This window comes from Marmota marmota, unplaced genomic scaffold (genome assembly GCF_001458135.2).
Source record: "Marmota marmota marmota unplaced genomic scaffold, marMar, whole genome shotgun sequence".
Lineage (NCBI taxonomy): Eukaryota > Metazoa > Chordata > Mammalia > Rodentia > Sciuridae > Marmota > Marmota marmota.
This window is the reverse complement of record NW_026000082.1, coordinates 38,905,732-38,928,981: the sequence shown is the minus strand read 5'-3', so window position 1 is coordinate 38,928,981 and position 23,250 is coordinate 38,905,732. Positions and strand designations below refer to the sequence as shown.

General features: G+C 61.1%; 1 protein-coding gene across 9 annotated transcripts in view; it reads right to left on the bottom strand.

Annotated features, from left to right (window-relative positions):
* LOC107142156 (RAP1 GTPase activating protein) overlaps positions 1-21,575 on the bottom strand; it is a 42,888-nt gene extending 21,313 nt beyond the window's left edge. For 4 of the 9 annotated variants that reach the window (XR_007352201.1, XR_007352204.1, XR_007352203.1 and 1 more), the window contains exons 1-3: positions 21,461-21,574; positions 19,618-19,653; positions 3,326-3,419 (exon numbers count right to left, since the gene is read on the bottom strand). Coding sequence is in view for 3 of the 9 variants with exons in the window: in XM_048816123.1 (XP_048672080.1) it covers positions 3,326-3,419; positions 19,618-19,653; positions 21,461-21,504 (174 nt within the window). In the remaining 6 variants the exon portion in view is untranslated. Of the gene's footprint in view, positions 1-3,325; positions 3,420-19,617; positions 19,654-21,460 lie in introns of all 9 variants that reach the window. The other 5 variants (XR_001503525.2, XR_001503526.2, XM_015485558.2 and 2 more) reach the window with 2 other exon arrangements.
* Between the last annotated feature and the right edge of the window lie 1,675 nt (positions 21,576-23,250).

Sequence of the window (23,250 nt, the reverse complement as noted above, 5' to 3'; positions counted from 1 at the left end):
CCGCCCCCGGTGCGGCCCTGCCCGCGGCCGCAGACACTGCGCCTGCGCTCTCCGGGTGGCGCGCTGGAAGCTGGCTGCGAGTTGGGCTCCCGGGGGCACCTCGTCTGGTGGGTCTTCCCAGACTCTGGGTACCCCGATTCGGGGCCTCCTGACGAGCTACTTTGGACAGGCTGTGAAGCCGGGCAGGAGGAGGAGAGGTTACCTGGAGACAGGACTTTTCGTGAGCACTTAGTTAATGCGGACCCTTTGCACATCTCACCATCTCGCCATAACCCAGGAGTTTCAAATGTCATCCCCATTATGCAAATGAGGAAACTGTTCCCGAGAGGTGAAATAGCTTGCCCAGGAAGGGGCCTGGAGCTGTTATTTAGGGCCTCTCCCCTCTCCCCACACCTCTTCCCCAGCCTGACAGCGGCTGACTGGCCTATACCCCCTCTTCCCAAAGCCTACCCTGGGGGAGACTGTCACAGTGCTGGGTGGTATGGAGGAGAGGATTTAAGTGGGCTTCAGGACATATGGGTTCTAGCTGTGGCCTTGCTGCAGTTTGCTATGTGGTATGAGTCCTTGCCACTCTCTGGGTCTCAGTTTAACCGTCAGTAAAATATGAAGCCTCTTCGGTCCTCCCAGCTGACCCTGTGATGTGTCCTGACCTGATAGAGCCACTGTATAGCAGCTGGGCCTTGCAAACCCCTCCTCCAGACAGATGTTGGGAAAGTAGCAAATGCTTCCTGTTCTGTGGCCAAGTCAAAACCAGCTGCTTGGTGCTGCAGGGGCAGGGCTACCCACCAGCCCAGTACCAGACCTCTCTGCAGCTCCCCAGAAGAGCCGCCAGCAGCTGCCCACCACCTCCATCCCTCCAGGCCAAGAGATCCTGGAAAGAAAGCAAAGTGTGCTCTCTCCTCCCCCACCCCAGACCTGGCCCGGGGTCAGGTTTGGGCCCCACAGCAGGCAGAAACTCCAAGATGTGTGTTCCAGGCACAGAGTAGCTTTGGTTTTAATAATTAACAGCAGCAAATATTGATTTACACAACCACTTCCAGGCCTGCACACTTCCGGGCACCCATTGAAATGCAGCCAGAGGAATATCCATTCCCACACTGGCCCTGGGGGAGGTGAGACCTGCTTGCATCACCAGACCTCTGTGTTCCAGGTGGACAGGAGGGTGTGTGCATACAGGCTGACCTGGCTGTGTGTACATGGACATATTGTGTTTCTGAGTGCATGGGAATGCCTGTGTGTGTGTGTGTGTGTGTGTACACGTGTATCTGTTGCACGTGTGTGTGTGAAAGTCCCTGAGTACATTTACAGTGGGTGGCTGTATCTGTGTGCTTCGTCTGTCATTGTGCCCCTGTACCTAGGTGCAAGTAGGCCGGGTATGTATCTGTGTGCAGATTTCCAAACCCCTGAGTGGAGAAACCCTTGTAGGGGGCAGGAGGGCCCTGGGTAGTTCACTGTCTCTTCAAGTGTAACTTCCCAAAGAGAAGACAATGTCCCTGCTCCGTGTCTGTCAGCAATCGTGCTGTAACAGTTCAGCTTCCTGATTTCTGCCTTCCAAAGTATTTTCACAGAATGTCCAATTGCGTGCCGGCGTGGTGGGTGGGGAAGGAACTGTCAGACCCATTATACGGATGAGGATAGAAGCCCTGGGGAGGTCACCTGTTCCTCAGATTGGTTCCATCAATGTTAGAAAGGTGCAGATTCAGAGATACTGGGGGAGAAATGGAGAATGTGTCCCAGGCTTGTGTTCCTTCAGCCTACTGCTGGCTTGCTGGGGACCCCAGATGAATCACTCAACCTTTCTGAGTCTGATTCCCTCCCTGTCAAAGGAAGATGATCCACAAACTAGGCTTGATTCTGGGGTAGGGATGGGGTGACTTGGACCCACAATCTGGGCTATGCTGATACAAACAGAGGCTGCCAACCAGACTGGGCAGGGGCCAGGAGGCCTGAGGAGAGGCGGCTCAGCACTAATAAGGGAAGCCCAACCCCAGGCAGGATGCAGGACAATGGGCTACTGCAACCCTCCTTCCCAGTCAGGATGACTGAGGCCCAGCAGGGGAAGCCATGGTCCGGGGTGTGCAGCCATTGGTGAGAAGCCAGGCCTCCTCCTGGAGAGGGGCCGAGAGCCTCATTCATGAACCAGTGTCTCTGCGAGCAGCTGCCACTGAGTCTCCCCTTCTGTGCTGAGCCCTGGAATCCACACAGGCCAGTCCTAGGCGGTTACCAAGCAGAGAAACCAAGAGAGGGTCTCAAGAACTCCCTTCTGCTACCCCTAGCACCTCTGTCTGGGACCCCCATGAAGGTGGTGTCTCCACACATGGACTCCATTCCGTGGCCATCTGCCCTCCCACCCAGGAGAGGAGCCTGGCCCTTACTCCAGGCCAGTGCTATCAGGAAGGAGCTTAGTCAATCCTGCTTCTGCTACTTCCTGGCCACATGACCTTGGGAAGACCCCCGTTCACCTTTCTGAACATCTGATCCTGGCAGGATGTCTGTCCACGGCTGTAAAGCTACACAGTGCCCTCCCTAGAGAGCAGGAGACCTTCAGTCCTGGCCCCACCACACCCAGCCTGCAGGGCTGTGGGCTAGTAACGCAACCTTCCTAAACCTCAATCCCCTCATCTGCAAAACGGGACTAATGACAGTAGCTGTGGCACAGCACTAATGGCTGGAGAGTAAGGCAAGATGCTGCAGGCGAGCACTAAGCTCTCGGCCAGCCGGTGGTGGACCTCGGGAGCACTGGTGGGTCTGGCTGGCACTTCACACCTGCACAAGTTGCTCGGTCCTTTATCTCTTTACCAGACCATGGTTCCTTGAGGGCAGGGCCTGTGCTAAGTTGATTTCTGGCCCTTTGGGGCCAAGTCCAAGGTTTGGCACTACTCAGAGGCTGGAAAACCTTGATGATGGTAATAAGAGGAACAGCCTCATTTACAGGGCTCTTGCTGCAGGCCAGGTGTCGTGCCTGGGCTGCTTTGTGGCGTGCCCTTCAGTCTGCACAGTGCACTGCCAGGCAGCTGCTGCCCTTCTCCTGACCACAGGTGAGGACGTGGAGGGGATTGTTCATGGTGAAGACAAGAGCTGGGTGGCCAGTTGACACCCAGCTGTTGTACCTAGACCAGCCCTAAGCCACTCCCTTGGACACTTCTCCAGACCTGGGTTCAACCTCTCAGATTATACAGGCCACTCAGGGGTCAGGAGTGGTATCCTTTTGGGTTAAACCCCAGCAGCATCGACCCACATATTTTATATCTGACCAATTGCCATTCTTCATCATTGCCCAGCCCTGGCCAGGAAAGGGGCAGTAGGTGTGGAGGGGGACATTTACCTTAGGGTAGAGTGAAGTAGGATGAGAGGGAACTAAGTCCACTTGTGACAGGTCTAGTGCCTGAGGGAAGCGCTGGTTCTGCCCATCACTCCTCCTAGAAGAGAAGAAGATTCTGAGGTCAGGGATGGCCCCAAGTTGAGGGATTTGGGAACTCTGGGAGGAAGTCCCCTCAGAGCTGGGGGAGCTGAAGGGAGATAGACTCCATGGAGCAAGTGTCCTGGGCTTCCTGGGGGAGGGAGGAGAGGGGCTTTGAGAACAGGACTGTGAAGCAGGCTCTCCTTCCCAGAGATCAGAAGTGTGGGCAGAGTCTCTCCACACTTCTCAGGATGTCCACAGCCCCTCTGAAGAGGGGGAGACTGGGGCGGGCAGAGAGGAGGGCTGTGGAGGCTGAGGCGTCTGGAAAAATAGGGTGCCCAGCCTCTACTCACTCACCACCCCATGCTTCAGGGAGTCAGTAGTCAGCGGCTACTGCCCTGCTAATGACAACAGCCGCTCGCTGGGCCACTGCATGCCGGGCCCTGTGCCGAGCCCTCCCTCCAGGCCGGAGGACACAGCCTCCTCGCCACACTGGTCTTCCCGCTTTGCAGACGAGGACCCGGATGTGCCCCAGGGTCACACGGCCGGTCTGCAGCAGAGCTGTCACCTGTGTGAGAGCCGTGTGACTTGTGGGGCTCCAGCCACACCCACAGCTCCCACACCCCCACCCAGGAAAGGGAGCAGGCCTGGAGAGGGTGGCGTCAGTGCCTGTCACCCTGGGAAGCCTGCGAGGCCATCTCTGGGGTCAAGGGGAGGAAGTGCCCAGAGGTTCCCAGCATCCAGGGAGCCTGGGGCCGGGAGAGCAGGCCCAGCTTCCGCTGCCGCCTAGGGCCACCCTGACGTGGCCGCACCCCCACCCAGGTCCCATGGAGCAAGGCTGGTCCCGCCAGGGTGAGTCACCTTCCAGCCACTCCTCAGTGGCCTGTGGCAGACTTGAGTCAGGCAGAGCTAGGACTGCCACGCCCCAAGAGGGACCGGCCCTCGGGAACCCAGGCCAGCAAGGAATGCCCAGGCAGCTCTGAGCCCCCTCTGACTCCCCCACCCGGAGGAGCCACCCCAGCCCTGCTTGGTGCCAGGCCCCGCCTCCCAGGGGTGCTGGCGTCTTGAAAGAAGGTCTGTTCTAGACAGCGCTTGACCCCAAAGGATGGATCTGGTGGCAGTGGCATTTCAAGCCGCTGGCATCGTTGTGGGGGAGAGATTCTCGGGCACTGACCACGTGAAGCGTGAGTGGAAGACACACCCTCTCACCCTCAGTTGCCAAAACAATCCACCCCGGGCTCTGGCAGCCCACAGGGCCTCAGCCCACGGACGCTTTCGGCCTCACTCATCCCCAGGGAATAAGTGGGTCTCCCCGTTAGGGTCGCATTAAACATTCGCTCAATGACTGACGGAGTGAGGTGGCAGCAGGGGGGTCACTGAGGACTGTGACACTTCCTGGGTGCCAGGGTGCACCCACGTGGGGAGAGGCTGGAGATGGGGGCGGGGCTGGACAGAGCCCCATGGAGATGTCCAGGCAAACGCCCCCGGGACCCCACAGGGGCCCTGTCGAGACCTGCTGTGGGCCTGGAACTGTGTCGGCCGTGTTAGTCGCCCACTCCCCTGTCCCCTGCTGGAAGGTGGGTGTCATTTATCCTCATTTTTACCGATGGAGAAACAGAGGCTCAGAGAGCCAAAGCCACCGCTCCTACTAGTGGTGACAGAGCTGGAATTTAAAGCATGTGCCCCGGAGTGAATAGGGACAGCACTACGGGTGGACAGCAGAGGCTCCCCGGGGGCCAGGAAGTCCTGGGGTTGGAGTCTCGGAGAAGCCAGGCGCCCTTCATGGTGGGGACTGCTGTTCTGAGTGGCCCTGTGTGGTGGCTGCTGCCCCGGATCAGCCTAGTTGGGTGGTACCCCCTGTCCACCCTTCTCAGCCCAGGCTCAGACACTGGCCACGGCAGGTCAGCTCCTACCGCACTTCCCTCCAGAGCACCTCAACCTGCCTTCCCACGTCCAGGGGCCACTTCCCGCGGGATCGCTCACGTTGGCACAGGACCAAGGAGCCGCTCAAGGCTCTGGGCTCAGCGTCCATCTGGGACCCTGTGCCTGGCCTCTTGGCTCTAGTTCCTGTTGGCCAGAGTCCTGCCCCCTGCAGGGAGCACCCAGCCCTCCCCCCCTGCCCGGAAGTCCACCTAAAAGGCCAGGACTGAGCCTAAAGGGCAGGGCAGGGAGGGGCAGCAGGATGGGGCTGAGGAGGAAATTCCTCCCCGGCCCTGAAGGGCAGCGGGACAGTAATGACAAAAGCCACCACCTACTCTGTGCCTTGAGCTTTGTTTAATCGCTCAGATACCACCTGCCTTGCACATGGGGAAACTGAGGCTCAGAAGGGGCATCGACTCGCCCAAGGTCAAGTTAATGAGACACGGCAGGCGTCTGGACCCAACTCCAGGTCGTCGAGACCTGAACTTCAAAACGCAGGGGGCCAGCCTGTGGGCCCCGCCTGCCCGACTCCAGCCAGGAACACAGCCGCTCAACAAGGCAATTAGTAATAGTACCAGGGACAATGGCCGCCAGTGCCCTTGCTACGCTGCTGGGGGCGGGCTCCACCCATGACTGGACTTGTGTGCACTCACTGAACCCTCATATGCAGAACGAAAGAACTAGGACAGAGAGGTTAAGTAACTTGCCCAAGGTCACACACAGTCAGTGAAAGTCCAAGGACTGGACACTGACCGTCTGGGTATCCATGTGGGCCTTCAACACTACCCTGCCCGCCTCTCACCTCCTCCCATCCCAACGCCCCTCCTGCCAGGCTCCCCTCCTCTGCCCTCCCTCCTGCTGGCCCCTCCATCCCCTTCTGCCTCTGGCCCCTCGGACCTCCTCCCACTGGGTCACTGTCTTCCCTGGTCAGAAAGCAAACTCTCCTGTCTCTCTCCTAACCCACCCTGCCTTCTGGTCCCCACATTCTGTTCACATGGGGTCCCTCAAGTCTCTGTCCACTCCCACTTCCCTCAAACCCCTCTGACCCCATGGCCAGCTCAGCCTAAAATGCTTTGCATTTTTCCAGCTACCACATCTGGGAGGAGCCCAGAGCATGCCAGGACACGGCAGCTGTCCCTCCTCCCCTCCCCAGTGGCACCCTGTAGTTCACGCAGGTATTATCTCCTTCCACCACTGCAGAGGCTTTCTGAGGTGGGACTTTATCAACCTTTTATCCAGATGGGGAAACTGAGGCTCAGAGAGGTTAAATGATGAACCCAAGGTCACACAGCCAGGAAAGGGCAGCCATCCCAGCTGCCTTCCACTCAGGCTCCCTGCTCCCCAGTGACCTCCCTAGCTCAGCCCGAGTCTTGGGCCACCACCAAGCATCCTGCCCAGGCCCAGCTGCAACCTGCAGGGTCTGGCCTGGACACCTACCCACTGCCGCCTCGGACACAGGAAAAGGCAGCAGCCAGGGAAGAGGGGACTTGTCCAAGGTCACCGGGGAAGCCAGAGCCAACCTGAGTCCAGGCCAGGCACATTCTGGGGTCACCTTGAGCCCTGCAGCTGCCTGGCCACCGGCCAGCCGGGCCCAGCTCCCCTCCCGCTAGAGCACCCAGCTTTTACCCTGGGAACGGGAGAGGCAGGGCGTGGGGGGAGGGGCCAGGCCGGAAGCCGCTGCTCACAGCTCCCGGGTGTCTTGGCAACTGTCACTGCGCCTCCTCCCTCCCTTATCTCCGCATCAAGGTAACAATAATAATGGCACCTTCGTGAGAAGGGCTCTTTGTACTCTTCAAAGCCCTCTTTATCTGCTCTCCTGGGACTCTCACCGGAACTGGAGTGGGAGATAAGGCGGTGGCCAGGGTCCCCAATTCCCAGGAGGGCACACTGAGGCCAGGGGAGTGGAACCACCACCTCACGGTGACCCAGCGAGGGAGCAGACCAGGGAAGAGAGCCCAGGGCCTCCACCCACCCATGGCTGAATGCCACAGGAGGCTGTGGCCCTCGGAAGGGTCCACGTGCTGCAAGACAGCAGCGTCCAACCCAGGCCGGCGGGGAGGTAGCCAGGGACACCAAAGACAGGTGACAGGATGCAGTCCTGGGGCGTGTCCCACCTGCAAGCCAGCTAGGCGATGGGGCTGGCCGAGGCACCTGTGTGGTAGGGACGGGAGAGGCTGGAGAGGGGCTCGTGGGTGCTACTGTCGGTCACTCCAGAGAAGCCAACCCGGGGGCCGCCCCGCTGGCCCGGGTGCCCATATCTTTGGACGGGGTCCCCAGGCGGGTCTGGCCCTGCTGACCCTCCCTCCCAGTCTCTGCCTGTCCTATCAACATCCCTGCTCCTGTCTGAGGCTACCCACCCTGTCCCAGCCTCCCTCAGCTGCAGGTGTCCCCAAGGGAGCCACACTGCCCACGTGGCTAAGCTTTTGAACTTGCTGTCCCCTCTGCTGGGGTTCCTGTCTTTCTCAGCACCCAGTTCAGGAAGCCAGACCCAGGAGGCCGAGGAGGGGCCCCGGGAGCCAATGAAGGGAGAGCGCAGAAGGACTCGGCCAGGCCGGGGCAGGGGGCAGGGGGCCAGCCTGCAGCAGAGGCCAGGTGGTGGAGGCCCAAGGTCATGTCCCTTGGGTCTTCCTGGCTCCACCCCGCCGGAGACACCTGGAGGCAGAGGGGCCCCAGGAAGGGGCACTGGCTGTGACGGACACTCCCATCCGGGGACAGCTGGAGCCGGGTTCCCCAGCCACTGACACCGGATCTGGGGGGACTCTGATCGAAGCCACAGCCACGCCCTGCCCTGGAGCTGCCTCATCTTGGGGGCCACAGAGGCGCACTGTCCTCGGACCTCCACCAGCCAGCCAGGGAAGGAGGCCGGGGACAGCAGGCGAGCAAGTGTCCAAAGCCAGGTCTTGAGGGGACGTCCCGCCGCCCCAGGCCCACTGGGACCCAGGCAGTGGGACCCAGGCCAGGTCACTCCCAGGCACCTTTGACCTCTGCCAGGTCTGGAGAAGGGGGCAGGTGGGGAAGGGACAGAGCAGGCTTGTTTGGCAGTGACAAAGTGACTGTGATGTCACTTAATTTTTATGACAGCCCCCGGAGGGCGGGCAGGCGTCGTCGTCAGAGGTGAGCAGGCAGAGGCTCCGCAGGGCTTCGAGGAGGGCCAGGGGCTCACAGGGACCAGGCGGCAGAGCTGCCAGGGCCCTGTGGGCAAGGGAAGGGGCTCAGGGCTCCGAGCTGGGCAGAGCGGGTAAGGAGGGAGGCGGACAGGGCCCTTGCCCCACGCTGGCCCAGGGCCTAGACACCCGGATCCCGGAGCTGGGCCAGGCAGCAGCCTGCTAAGCAAACAAGTTGGCAGCTCAGAGAGGTCACGGGATGGTCCTCCTGCCAGGGCTCAGCACCGGGGACCAGGCCAGCCGTCCACCTGCTGCCTGCCCAGGGCTCACCTTCCCACCAGGTGGCCAGAGCCCAGCTGGGCTATGCCGAAGCCTGACCCTCCCCGCCCCCTAGAAACTGCAGGACAGACTCCTCCCCTCCCCTGGGACTCAAATGACCTGGCCACAGGGCCGGGGCCTCCTCCGGCTGGGAGAACCCACACCTGCTCTCCCAGCACCGCACTTTACAGTTTATAAACGGCCTTCACCTGGACCCTCTCAACAGCCTCCCGGGAGCCTAGACAGGTCATCCCGTCCCCTGCCACCAGGGAGAAGGCAGAACCCCAGTGGACACGGTGGCTTGCCCAGGGTCACAGCTGAAGCTCAAGCTGGCGCCACCCGACCCTTCCTGGCACAAGACGCCGGGGCATCCCGGCCCACCCCTCAGCACCCAGCACAGGGGCTGCCAGGGTGCCCCCCAGCACCCGAAGGCCCCCCCACAGCATTACAGCCATCTCCACGTGTCCCCCACACCCCCGCCGACCACACTGTCCCTCAGAGCTCCTGCATTCCTCTGCTCACTCGCTCGCCCATGCCACCAGTCCTGCCCCCATCTGCCCTTCATTCCTCTGCTCGGCCATCCATTCAGAAGGCAGGATTCGATGCCCACTCTGGGCCAGACAATGGTGCTACGTGTTGGCATTAGAGTGGGTGGGCCAGGCCTGCCGCCCTCAAAGAACAGTCCCAGCGACCCCCGTCCAGACTACCCTCCAGCTCTTCCTGGGGGCTCCTCTGGCCTTACCACCCAGGCGCTGAATCCTCCAGTGCTGAGACCTTGTGGAATCCATCCCCCCACACACACACACCCTAGTTGATACTGAAGCTGGGCTTTACCCCCTCATGGGCTCCAGGTAAGTCTGCTGAGCAGAAGTCGCTGCCTCTCATGACTGCCCCGGGGGTGGAGGTGGCCACCAAGACCAAGGCGCAACACCCAGGGAGAAGAACAAGGCCACCATCTGCTAACTGAAGACTAAGGAAAGCCCTGGTTCCGTCTCTAAGTCTCCATGTGCAGCATGAGGTCGCCATAAGCTCTCTAAGCCTCAGTCTCCATTGGAAACTGGACCCAGACTAGACCCTGAGGTCCAGCTCCGACAGCCCACTGAGGGCGAAGGGATGACAAGGAGCTTGGAACTGGGCCCTCCGAGGCGTGGTGGAGGGCAGCACCCGGAGAAGGGCTTTTCCCTGCAGAGAGGGTCCTCAGCCTCCTCCAAGTTGCTTTTCTTCTCTGAACCTCAATTTCTTCATCTGAAAAATGGGCTAGTAAATACCTACTCTGAGGGGATTGTCATGGGGAATAAGTTAGACATAGGTACAATCTGACTCGCCTGGAGCTGAGCAAATAGTATGTGCTCAGTAAATGTCAGGCCGCCTCCTGGAAAGGCAGCAGAGGGTCAGACTGCCTGGGCTGGAGTCCTGGTTTTGCCATTCAGCCTCGTGTGGCCCTGGGGAAGCCACTTAATCTCACTGAGCCTTGGTTGCCTCATCCACAAGACGGGCGAGTGGGCGTAGTGTGGTGGTGGGCGCCTACATGCCTGAGGCCCTGGTTTGCCCCAGCACTGCAGAAACCAACCAGTGAGCAGGGACAACAACATCATCCGTGTGCGGGTGTCGGTGGGTTCAGGTGTGTTCTGTGCTCCCCGTCAAGTCCAGGCAGGGGGAGTCCTGGGTGGGATCAGGAGACCCTGGTGTGGGGGAGCAGGAGAGGCCAGGAGCTGAGCGCCAGTCTGGGGACCCGAGCCAGGGGAACAAAGGCGGGGTGTGTCCTGGGCCCGCTCCCTGAGCACCTGGCTCTGTCTCAGTCCTCTGGGAAGACTGCAGGAGTCACCCCTGTTCCCCTGACACCAGGGAGGTCAGCACCATGACCAAAGTCCTCCAGGCAGGAGGGACAGAGTGCAGGCTCTCCCCTCCACTAGGCACGAGACAACCTGCCCCGAGGGCCGGGAAGAAGTGAGGCAGAGACAGAGCGGCCCAGGCCCCGGCACGGGGCTGTCCTGACGGGGGCCAGAGCAGCGGGCGGGCCTGAGCAGGACAGTCTGTGCACCTCATGTGTAAATGCAAACGCAGGCCCTGCGTCCAGCTCTGGCTTTGTCCAGCTGCCAGGTGCCCGGCCCCCACACAGCACCAGGAGCCCAGGGCAGAGGGCACGTGGGCATGGGCTGCCGGCCCCCACCCAAAGCACCAGAGAGCTGTCAATCTTGATCAGTCTGTTGCTGGAAGGACTCAGCCTTGCAGGTGGCTCATGGTCTTCTCAGCGAGGGCTTGGGAAGGGGCAGATGGGCACTCGGGTGTGGGCTGGGTGGGCCAGCAACAGACCTGGAAGTCAGACAGCCCTGCGCTCAGACCCCGTTATGCCAAGCTCTCGCTGTGTGGCCTGGGGCGAGTTCCCTCACCTCTCTGAGCCTCAGCTTCCTCAGGTGTAAAATGGTGTCAGTAACGGGGACCCTCAGGGCTGGAGGATTCGGCTGGCACACGTGAAGGGGCTCCCCTGGCACTGCCCCCTGGCACATGGCAGCCAGGGCGATGGCTGCATGTGGGTGCCGCAGGCCTGTGCCAACGAGGGGGGAGCCAGTCCTGCTGCGGCGCCGACACTTGTTGGGCCGGGTTTCCTGCAGCTCTGCGTCTCTGTGGGTGGGATCGTGACCGGGAAGTGGGTGTGGGAGGCAGCGCGTGTCTGGGTGTGCGGGGCCTGCGTGATCTCGCCACCCACCTGCCTAATGGCTCCCCGCCATGTGCAGCCTCTTGGGGCCACGTGCCTCCCCGCAGCCGCCCACGGCCTGCGGCTCCGACCTCCCCTGTGGCCTCTCCTCCCTCGCAGGCCTCCTTTCAGCCCCTGGACCTCCTGGCCTCCACACTTCCTGTCCTCAACACTGGGCCTGGCGCACGCCCGTCCTCGTCCCTCCCTCCAGGTGTCCCCTCCCCAGGCTGGGAGAAGCCCCCACCCTGCCCTGCTCTCGCAGGAGCCTGGCCTGCGGCGGGGTGGGGGGGGTCAGCCAGTTGGCTGCGCCCATCTCACAGAGTGACCAGTGGACGCCGTCAGCCCCTCCCACCAGGACCAGGCGTCCTCAGGTGGGGACTCTGGTGTGTTGACAGTCAACACCCCACGGCCGTCGGCGGCCTGAGTGACGTGTGCGCCTGTGTCTGTGGGCAGGACCAAGCTGTCACCCAGGCAAGAGCCAGGGAGGGGTGGGAGGGAGCGTGGCCGTGTATAAGGGGTCCCCCCCAGGCCCTGTGGGCAGGTGGGCAGCCAGGGAAGGCTGAGGCCCTCTTGGCCCCCAGAGCTGCGGGCCCAAGTCTCCTTCCCTCACCCCAGGTCCCTCCTGAAACGGGCCTGGGGTCTGTGGGCCAGGGCCCCGCATCCCTGTGGGCACTGGGAGAAGCAGGCGGGCTCGGCCGGCGGAGGTGCCACCCGACTGTTCCCCGCCAGGGACCCCGCTTTCTGCGGGCCCAGCCACAATGCCCACCTGCCCCCAGGCCTGCCTGTGGCCACAGCTCTGGGTCTGAGGGAAGGTGGCCTCCAGCCTCTGCCAGGAGAGCATCTGGAGTGTCAGGCGGGGGCCAGGAGGAGGCGGCCTGCTCCTTACCCTGAATGGGCCCTCTGCCCTGAGGGCAGCCCCTTCACTCCACCCTGCCGCTCACTACCCAGCACCCATCTGAAATGACCTTATCTGTCTGCTGTCATTTGTCCTTTATGTCTGCCTCCCACCTTGAAAGGTAACCTGTGTGGAGTAAGGGACCGTAGCATCTGTCCCCAGTTCTTACACGAGACCCTGGCACATTTGGGGACTCAATAAGTATTTGCTGAATGAACAAATGGCCAGTGGAAGCCTTGAGAGAATCCTATGAGGCAAACATCATCCCTATTTGCAGGCATGGAAACTGAGATTCAGAGAAGTTAAGTCTCTAGGCTAAGGTTACACAGCAAACAGGTGGATCAGGCCAAAGATCAAACCCCACCAGAACGGCATCACTGTAGCGGCGTAGCAGAGCGGGTCCTCCCCAGGTATGAAAATGAGCCTCAGAGAAGAGTGATATTGTCACAGGCCAGCCGAGTCCAAACGCTTCTCCCCTCCCACAGCCCGTGGGGAACAGCGGGGCTGCCTGGCCCTCCCCTGAGGTGGGGGCTATTGACCCACCCCACTGAGGCCAGGGACAATGGCAACAGCCACAACAGAGGGGACCTATAGGCTCTCGCTCGTGCCAGGTCCTGGTGTAGGCCACAGCACACGCGGTCTCCTCTCCCACGACAGGTCTCACGGTGGCCGCGCACCGTCCCCATTCTAAAGGCCAGGGGACTAAAACCCAGAGAAGCCACCGACTCCCTGAGCCCAGCAGGCGGGCAGCCCAGGCGGTGCCCACAGTCCCACCAGGAGCAGGGCCCCCAGAACCACAGAGCCACACAGGCCCATGTCACAGGGCAAGTCCACACGTAGGGGAGGAGAGGGGGACAGATGCCCACGGAAGCTTAGGGCTCGGATCCCTCCAGAGCCCACCACAGGAGGTCCCAGAGGGGCCTCGGCCACCGCCACCTGCCAGGCCCACCTCAGACCCAGCAAACACCGCCCCCTGCCTCTCTCCTCCCGCCCCCTCTTCCGGAACATTCTCTTGAACTGGCCTTCCTCCCCACCAAGCTCCGTCTCTCCTCTGCTCTGTCACGAGGCACCTGGCTCACTTCCACAATGGTCACCTTGTCCAGGAAGCCCCCGACCCATTCTCTGAGCCTCAGCACCCAGGTCACCCCAGTCAGCGCCATCACCACCATTAGAACAGCCTCCATCTTCAGTTCCCTTTCTAGACTGAGAGTCCTGCAGGAGCCACCCAACGGGAGGCTGAGGCAGGAGGATCACCAGTTCAAGGCCATTTAGTGAGAACTGTCTCAAAATAAAAAGGCCTGGGGCTGTGGCTCAGTGGCAGGGTTCAGTTCCCAACGACCCCAACCAAACAAAACAAGGAGAGTCCGTGAGAAGAGTGGGCTGTCCACTATCTACCGACCCGGGCTTGGGCTCTCTGAGGGGGTCCCCCAGCACCGCTTGTTGAATCAATCTGCTGAGTGAATGAACAGGCTCCCGGGGAGATCCGAGCTGTCAGGAAGGTCCCCTCCTCCTCATGCACTCCACCAGCCACCCCAGGCCTGACGTTCCCTGCGCGAGTCTCCTTTTGGATCAATGAATCTTTTCTTCCAAAATGCAAATACTTATGGAGGGGAAGAGCGTTCCCCAGGGCCCACACTGGATGCATTCATGCTAAGCCCTGCCGTTTCCATGGTTACCGATCTGATGCTCAGAGAGGCGAAGCAGACTGGGGTAGGCCACTCAGCGAGGAAGTAAAAGTCAGAGTGAGTGTCTGGACTCGGTTCCTCCTTTCTTTTTGGTCCTGGGCATTGAACTCAGGGGCGCTTTACCACTGACCTCCATCCCCAGCCCCCATTTTTAAAAATTATTATTATTATTATTTTATTAATAATGCATAAATGGTCAATGGACAGATTAACTATCCTGTGTATTTTCTATATCATCCAATTTAACAACGATTGTTGATAACTGGTTAAAAATGTCATCTTGAACCCAAGTTTACATAATAAATAAACCTAACTCTTACCATCAACCATCAATCATATCTTTAAAAAACAAGATACAGGGGCTGGGGTTGGGGCTCAGTGCTCCATCCTCAGCACCACATAAAAACAAAACAAAAAAAATTATTAAAAAAAAAAAGCAGACCTTCAACTTCTTTTTTTTTTTGGACCAGGGACAGAACCCAGGGGTGCTAACCACTGAGACACACCCCAGCCCTTTTTATTTTTTATCTCCATGAAGCGTCTCACTAAGTTGCTTGGGGCCCTGCTAAGTTGCTGAGGCCGGCTTGGAACTTGCGATCCTCCTGCCTCAGCCTCCTGTTGGCTGGGATGCCGGCGTGCGCCACCCCACACGGCTTGAAGGCTTTTTTTAATGGTCAAAAGGGTAGGAATTAGACAGGATTCCCCTGCTAAGTGAGGGGCCATAAAAGTGGACCTCAAGAGCCTCTTCCACTTCCAAAGTGTCCAGGAGGCCCAGATTCTGATTCTGAGATGTGGCGGAGCCAGGAGCCCGGACACGCCGGCCACTGACCCAAGCAAGCTCCTGTCCCACCGCAAGACCCAGTTCAGCTTGACCCCCTCGCCATCCCTCCAGCCACCCTGACGTCACCGTTCGCAGGATGTTCTACGCTTGTTCCTGCCATCGGCCTTCACGCGGGCGGCTTCCTGTCTGCACCTCCTGTCCCCACACTGCCGGCCCTTCTCATGGCTGGTTTGGGTTCCAATGCCACCTCTCCTGAGTGGCCACACTGAGGGCCAAGCAGGCAGCTCAGGCTCCACTCTCGGCTTTGCTGGAGGCTGAGCAGGCCACCGGTCACTGTGCTGAGGAGCCCCGCCCAGCCCACGGGGAACTCAGGAAGAAGCCTCTTGTGAGCCCATGACCCTCCTCCAGGTCCCGCCCGACGTCAGGTTTGGTTTCTTGTCTATTTAGTGAGGGTCTCTCCCACCCGCCCCCATGTCACAGTGAGCAAACTGAGGCCCGAGGGAGGGACGTGCTGGCCACGCTGAGCTCTCGAGGACAGGCACTGAGGCTGGCTGATTTTCCACTCCCTCGGCGATACCCGGACCATGCCCGGCACACAGTAGGTGCTCAGTGGTTACTTGTAGCTCAGTCAGTGACGACCACGCAGTCAGGAGCTTGTGCATCTCAGATCCAGGCCACCTCTGTCCACCTCAGTCCCAGTGACCAAATCCCCAGCCCCTCTCAGAAGCGGCTGCGAGGAAGGGCAGGCAGGAGCTCGGGGCTGCATCCATGCCTCTGTCCCCGGTGGGCCCCAGGCTCCAACTGCGCTAGGGTGACAGGACAGGTGCTGCCCAGAGGTGGTGGCAGGTGTGGGCTCAGGAGGCAGCAGCCGGCTCCCTGGCCCGTGCCCGCTGGGTCCTGCCCACCAGATGCATAATAGATGAGGCCGCCCAGCGGGCTGTGCCTGCCTGGCATTTCAGAGCCACTAATGAGCCTGCCTCGTGCTGCCTGCTGCCGCACACAGGTCCCCAGGGCCGCTGGCCAGGCGACTGCTGAGAGGAGCCACCTGAGGAGGGGGCCACCCACCCAAGCCCCCCAGGCAGGCAAGCAGCCTCCAGGAGAGTGAGGGCAAAGGCCGGGGCTCAGGGTGACGGTGTGTTTGCCACTCACTGCCTGGGTGACCTGGGGCCAGCCACTTCCCTTCTCTGGGCCTCAGTTTCCTCATCTGTAAAATGGGGGTGCACAGTACTAGTCTCCACCAGGCTGGAGTCCGCTGAAGTGAAGCAATTCCAGTGAACACTGGCCCAGCCTCTGGGACCCAGGAAGCTGACCACAGGCAGGAATGGCTGGGACTCACACTGTCAGGAGAGACACTCCAGTGGCTAGGCGGGCCCCTCAGTGGGACACGCTGGGCTGGGCAGTGACTCCTGTTTTGGGGGCATTCAGATTCAGGACCATTTCACTTTTCCCCTCTTCCCTTGCCCCAAAACCCAGCCAGGTCCCATCCTTGGCAAGAGACAGAGAGCGCGCTGGGTTCAAGTCCAGCCCTTGCCAGCCGTGTGACTCTGGGCCGGAGCCTCCACCAGTCCCATACTGACTCTGGCCTCTAAAATGGGGCCACAAGACCGACTTCCAGGACCGAGGTCACTAATGAGCTAATGAGGCCACCATAATAAGATGCCCAGCCCACTCGGACACTAACCCTGAACAAGTTCTTCCTCCTCCCCCAGGGTCCCAGTTTCAAGGTCAAAGTCAACTCTCCTCTTCTGAGAGGTATTCCCAGAACCCCCTGCCCTGTGCAAGCCCACCTGACCACCCTCCTACCTCTGCACCTCCTGTCCCCTTTGACTCTACCTCACATGCCCAGCCCCTTGCCACTCCCTGGCTCCCACCCTCCCGCTGGGCCTCCTGCCTCTTCTGTTGGTCACCTACCCAGAGCTCCCGGCCTGTGGACGCCCTGCTGATAAAGGTGGGGGTGGGGAATCCAGCCAAGGTCACATCTGACCTCAACCAGACCTCAGTACCTTAGGATCCAAGCCCTGACTTAAAAAAGAAAAAAAAAAAAGATGAGGAAAATCTCGCTTGTTCCATTCTCTGGATGCATTAGAGTCAGCTCCACCTCATGAAGCATTCACTGGACTGGGGTAGCTCGGAAAGACCTAGTGGGGGACACAGACCTGAGGAGAGCAGAGCCTGGCCGGCAGTCAGGTGACACACACCGGGAAGGGGGGTAGCACAAAGTAACTTCAGCAACCCCTGCTTCGAGGGGCTCAGAGCCTGCTGCCTGCTTCAGGGTGACTGGGACACATTCAACTCCCCTGAAGTCACCTGGCTGAAAGGTCCAACTCCACAAACACCTGCTGAGCATCAAGGGGGGCTCAGAGAGGGGGAAGGACCTGGCCAAGGTCACACAGCGAGGACAAGGCACAGGCTGACCCCATCCGTATCTGTCAGAATTCAAAACCCACGCTCTCTCCTCTCCTCCAGGAATGAGCACTAATGTGTGACGGTGACCTTGGCCGACAGCGGGGAGGCCAGCTGAGGGGAGAACCAGGGACCAGGACAGGAGCGCTGGGCCTGGGGGAGGGGGGCCAGGGCTGTGGGGACTGGAGGTGTCTCACGCTCAGATCTGGACACCCTCCCAAGGCTCCTGAGGGGAAGGCCTGGTCCCCAGCAGGGCGGAGCTCGAGAAGGCCTTGGGGAAGTGGCCGGGTCACCTCCGAAGGGGATGGTCCAAGGGGAGTCCTGATTTGGGTGGACTCCAGGAAGTGGGGAAACTGCAGGAGGTGGGGCCTCGTGGGAGGAAGTGGGTCATGGGGGCGTGTCCTGGAGCCTTCTCTGCTTCCCCCAGGCCACCAGGAGGTGAGCAGTGTGGCCCTGCCACAAGCCCCTTGCCTGATGTGCGGCCTCTCCACAGATCTGAGACCTTGGAAGCCCTGAGCCAAGATAGACCTTTCCTCCTCTGTTTTTCTCAGGTATTCTGTCACAGCAATGGACAGCTGACTGCCACACCTGCCAAGGGGGGTGGGTGCCAGAACATGGCACTGTTCCTGACCAGGGCCGTGCTCCCATTGGCTGGGAACTCTGGGGACAGGAAACGTGAGTCCCTACCAGAAAGGAGGAGGCAAGCTCTGAATATCAGGAGACTATCACTGGTGGTCAAAATGGCCACCATTTACTGAGCATGACCCAGATGCCAGGTACACAGGTGGGCTAAGCCAATGGCTTCCGGGGCCTGCAGCTTAGCACCTTGGACAGCAGCTCTCACAAGGAGGGTGCAGGCAAGGCCTTGTGGCTAACAGGTGGGAATTCCAGATCCTTACTTCACAGATATCAACTGAGGCCCAGAGAGGGGAAGCGACTTGCCCAAAGACACACAGCTGGTCAGTTACTATCAGTCCTGGGCCCTCGCTGCTAACTCTTGGTTCAGGGCTCCCCAGGGTGGACCTTCTGGTCCCATCTCCAAGTCTTCCTTCACATCCATCTCTTGCTCAGACCCTCCCTGTGGCCTGGAAGCCTCGGGACAGAATGAGTGAGACTCAGGGCTCTGCACAGAGTTTGAAAGACCAAGGTTCAGGTCCCACGTCTGCCGCCACGTCACCTCGGGCAAGTCATTTTCCCCTCTGTGTGGCATCAGGGGTTGTAGACCCTCCCTGCCAGGTGTGTGTGGGGGTCGGGGTGGGGCTCAGCATGCACCAGGCGTGGGGCTGGATCCCCAGCACCTCAGACAGAAAAAATGATGCAGAGATGATGCACAGTAGGCCCTGAGGAGGGGCAGCTGAAGTCCTGCAATGGAAGGGGGCGCCTTCCTCACCTCTGCATCGCCCTGCCACCCTGCCCGGGCACAGCACACTGTCTCGCATGTAGGACTGACTCAAACTGACTGGGCATGGCAGCAGGAGAGAGCCCAGAGAGGGAGAGAAACTGGCCCCAGGTTGCACAGGGAGCATCAAAGGGAAATGAAAAGGCCACCCGGGAGCTCCGCCTGGACACGCCTGCTGTGTGTGGCCTCCCAGGGGACTGTGGGGGGCACCGATGCCAAATGGGAATCTTTGACCAGACCTGCAGACCCCAGGATGCTCTCAGCAGGGCCAGGAAGCAGGACAGGAGCTAGTGGGGGTCCCTCCCACAGGGCAAAGTGGCAGCAGGAGCAGCTGGCTGGGCCCACGCGGTGCTGGTGCCAGGAAAGCCGGAGGTGCCCACCTGCAGAGCATCCGGCCGGGCTGCAGTGAATCCTGAGTGGGGCTGCTCCCCCACCACAGCCTCTTGGTGTCGGAGAAGCTGCGGGTGCAGCTGCCTGCCTTCTTCCCTCCTCCAGAACAAGGGGATCGTCAGATGCAGGATGGGGTCTGAGGCCCGGGTACCGGGTGGCACTAGAGGGTTTGGGAGTTACTGAAAAAGCGAAGGGCACCGCCAGGCCAGCCAGGAGCCATGCTGAGGTGGGAAGCACTGGAGAGGAGGACAAGGAAGGATCCCTTTTAGTGAGGCCTGGTTTGTTTGCTTGACTTTTACAGACTTGTGCTCGCAGAAACATCTTAACCCCCATCTCACAGATGAGACAACTGAGGTTCAGAGGGGTTCACGAATCCCTGAAGGTCACACAGGCAGTGGCAGAATAAGACGGGAGCCTGATCTATCTGACTCCAAGGCTGAGCTCCAGAAGGCACTACGGAGCAGACCGTGTGGGTACCAGGGGGAAGGTCTCCCATTCCCATATCCTGAGAAGACGTTTGGAGGGTCAGCGGATCTGGCCTGGCATTATGGGGACATGAGTGGATTGGGGTTTCCCCAGGAATCAGTCAAGACAGCCCAGACCCTCCTGAAGGTCCCCAGTACTCACCACACGCTCCGGCAAGGGGAGAAGGACTTGTCCACCCTGAAACACAGCAAGCGGGACAGCTGTGAGGGGCCGTCCCTGTCACCAGCCTTGCCCTGCACACCAGGCCCAACTCATGCCACCCTGCCCACCGCGACCAGAGGAGGTTGTGCTTCTGAGAGTGTCCCTGCTGTCACCATCTCCCTTGGGCCATTTAGGGACATGGGTAGGTGTGGGGGTTACAGAGTGAGGAAGAGGCAGGGGCAGCTAAGGCAGTCCCGGGACAGGAAGTTGACTAGGACAGGTTGGAGGCCAGCTGGGTGTGGGGGAGGGGCTGGGCAGGCTGGGAACCAGCCTGGGCACCTCCGACCCGAGCAGGCAGGAAGATGGCGATGCCTGCTCCAGGCCACGGCGGCCGACGTCCCTCTGCTGATTTTTACAACCTTATGCTGTTACGCTGACCTTCAGTGACTCACTGACCTTTCTGAACCTGCGTTTTCTTCCTCATCTCTACCCAGGGACCATGCGTGACGACCTCCCTCCCCTCCCCTCCTCCGACACACACCCCGTCCCGCAAGAGTTCAGGGGCACCTAAGGCTCTGTTTTCCCAAGCCCTGTGGGTCCAGCCACCAGGAGAGCGTGTCTCCCAGACTCTTGTCCCCATTCCTTCTAAGGGCACCTTGGGCTTGGGGGGATGGGGCTGGAGGGACCGCCCTCCTGACCAGCTGGGGGCCCAGGGGTTGGGCAGCTGTTGGGACAACAAACAACTCTTGCCTTCTACCCTGAGGCAAGAAGGGAATGGAAAGGGAGCCCCAAACGGGACTCCTCCAGCTAGGGGGTGTCTTCTGGGGAGGCAGGATTGGGGGCTCCAGGGGGCAGATAATGTGGAGAGTGAACTGTGCTGGGTGGGGTGAGGCCACAGAGGCCAGGACTCATCCAGGGTCACTCACACCCCCTGGGCTGCCCCTCTGCGTCTGCTGACCAGGAAGCTTGGAGGCCCAACCCAGCCTCCCCTCTCCACCTGAGAGAGCCAGGTCCCGGAAAGGGAGCGCACAGCCCCACGTTCAGCCGGGGGGGGGGGGGGGGGGGCCCTGGAGGCTAAGCTACCAGGGTGGGGAGGCACTTGACTCAATCCCCCAGCCAGAGGACCAGCTGGGTCCCAGTGGCATTCATGCAGGGGCCCAAAGTACTCCACCCCAGGAGCCAGGGCCTGGCAAAGGTCACACAGCCCCTTGGCTGGCTGGGGAGGGTCTCTGGGCCCAGTCTGTGTAGCCCTCTTCCTTCCAATTTGCTAACTTTCTGCCCGAGGCAAGCATTCCCCCATCCCACCTCTGCACCCCACTGAGGTGAGCCCTCAGTCAGGAGGGGTAGTGACCCCAAGGTGGCCTAGCTGCCACTCGACTCCCTGGCAGTCCTCCAGGCCCATTCGGCAAGCAGCCCTGGGGAAAGGGGGTGTCCCAGGACCAGGGGGCTGAGACGGGGTGCACAGGTGCCTGGGGTGGGCCGGCTGTAGATGGCTTCTGAGTGCCCCGCAGCTGGAGGCAGAGTGGGAGCCCCAGCTGGCGTCGCCCTGGCTGACTGCCACCCCACAGACCTGTGCATGCACCCAGACGTGCGAGCGCACACGCACACACCCAGCCTCAGCCTGGGTCCCCACTCTTCCCATTGGCACCCTGTAGAGGTCGCCTCTACACTCGCGTCCCACTGTGCGCGCGGATACGCACCGGAACACGCGCGCAAACACCCGCGCTCACCAACACAGCGAGCCCGTGCACGCACCCGGCGCCCCGCACACGCGAGCGCACGCTCTGCCCCAGGACGCCCGGGACCCAGGCGCGGCCCGCAGCGCACGGCCCCGCGCACCTACCCGCCGTAGGCGCCGAAGGTGAAGCTGCGCTTGCGGCCGCTCATGGTGGTGCAGCCGCAGCCGCCGCCGCCGCCGCTCGCCCCTCCGCGCCGGTCACCTTGGCAACGGCGCCCCGCCCCGCGCAGCCCCGGGCCGTCCGCGCCCCGCCGCCGCGGTCCAGCTGCCGGCCGCGGGCGCGAAGGGCGCTGTTGCGCGCCTCGCCGCCGGCGGGGTGCGCGGGGCGTTCCGAGACGGTGACCGCCACCCCTCGCCTCCGGGGCCAGCGCCCAGCAGACCGAGGGACACCGGCTGCGGGCCCTCTTGGGTCCCCTCTGGAGGCCACCGCGCTCTGTGGGCGGGCCGGACCCCGTCATTCGGAGGGGACAGACACAGCGGGCCCAGCAAGAACTGGGTATCCAGCGTGAAAAGTGGTCTGCCCCGTGGGCAGATGCCGCCAATTTCTCATCTGTCACATGGGCCTGATCCGCCTGCCTCCTAGGGTCCTTGCTATGAGGTGCTGAGTTAAGGCACCGACAGTGACACACACAGCCAATGCCGATCAGTGCCAGCGGCGAGTGCCGCACCCGGGTCAGACACGGACGGCTCTTCAGGTCTGCGAATCAGCGAAGGAGGAAAAGGAAATAGCCCTTCTATTGCCCACTTCATCCCCTCCTTAAGAACCCCCGGCCCAGGCCCTGGTGAGGAGGAGGAGCAGAGGGGAACAGTGCAGACGCCCCACTTCTCTTGAAAATTCTTCTAGCCCAGGTTCCCATCCAACCTTTGGAAGCAGAACTGAACTGGGTCCTGAAAACCCACGTGCATTTGTTCATTCATTCAACAAACACAGGAGCTGTGCTCCCATCCAAGTGGAGATGGGTCAGCTGACACGGGGACAGTAGCCCTGCCCTCAGGACTTACCAATCCCACCAGCAAAAGCTGTCCCATAGAGGGCGGTCCCTAGGTCCTTGAGGGTTTCCATGGGGCTTTCTGTTTAAAGAACCTGCAGGGAAGGGCAGTGGGGGATGAGGGAGGAAGAGTGAGAGGGTCCCAGGGGCAGGGCCTGGGCCTGGTTAGCACCATCTTCCCCTGGGAAATGACAGTTGCCGGGACAGGGCTCCACAGTCTTCCTGGCCCAGGCAGGGGCAGGCAGCACTGCCAGTCCCCCCTTTCAGATAAGAAACCCAGACCTGGGGATCTGCCCCAGCCCCCTCCTGCTCCCACCACGACCGGTGCACTCTGGTGGGCTGAGGAGCCCTAAAGAGCCCTCTCCGGGGTTCCTCACCTCTAGACCCACCGGCCTCAGCTTTCAGTCTTCAGAGAAGCATCTGGCTTCCCCTTGTCAGGGTCCTCTGGAGCCAGGGCTGGGCCAGGCTGCAGACTGGGGGTGGGGCAGAACCCTGCAGTGGGAGGCCCCTCGGCACAGGGCAGTCAGGTGGCCTCCTGAGAGGCTCTGGGAGCCCCAGGTTCGCCTGAGGCTGAGGAAGTCCCTCCTTCTTTCCTTCCCAAGTGGAAGCTGCAGAGGCTTCCAGAGAGGGGCTGGGTGGGGTGCAAGAGGATCCAGAGCTAGGCCTGGGTTCTGGGGGTACACACAGTGCTAGGCCTGGGGCCCAAGCCTCCAGCCCCATGTGCGCTGCTGCACCCCCTTGCACATGGGCACAGCCTCGCCAGGCTCGCTTCAGAGCGAGTGACTCCTGAGTGGACTCTACAGGCCCAGCTGGCAGGGAGGCCAAGGAGCCCCAACATGCCAAGCTTCCCAGCCAGGCCTGGCCCCTGGGAGGCCCCACTGGTGCTGGGACAGCGGGCCCTTGAGA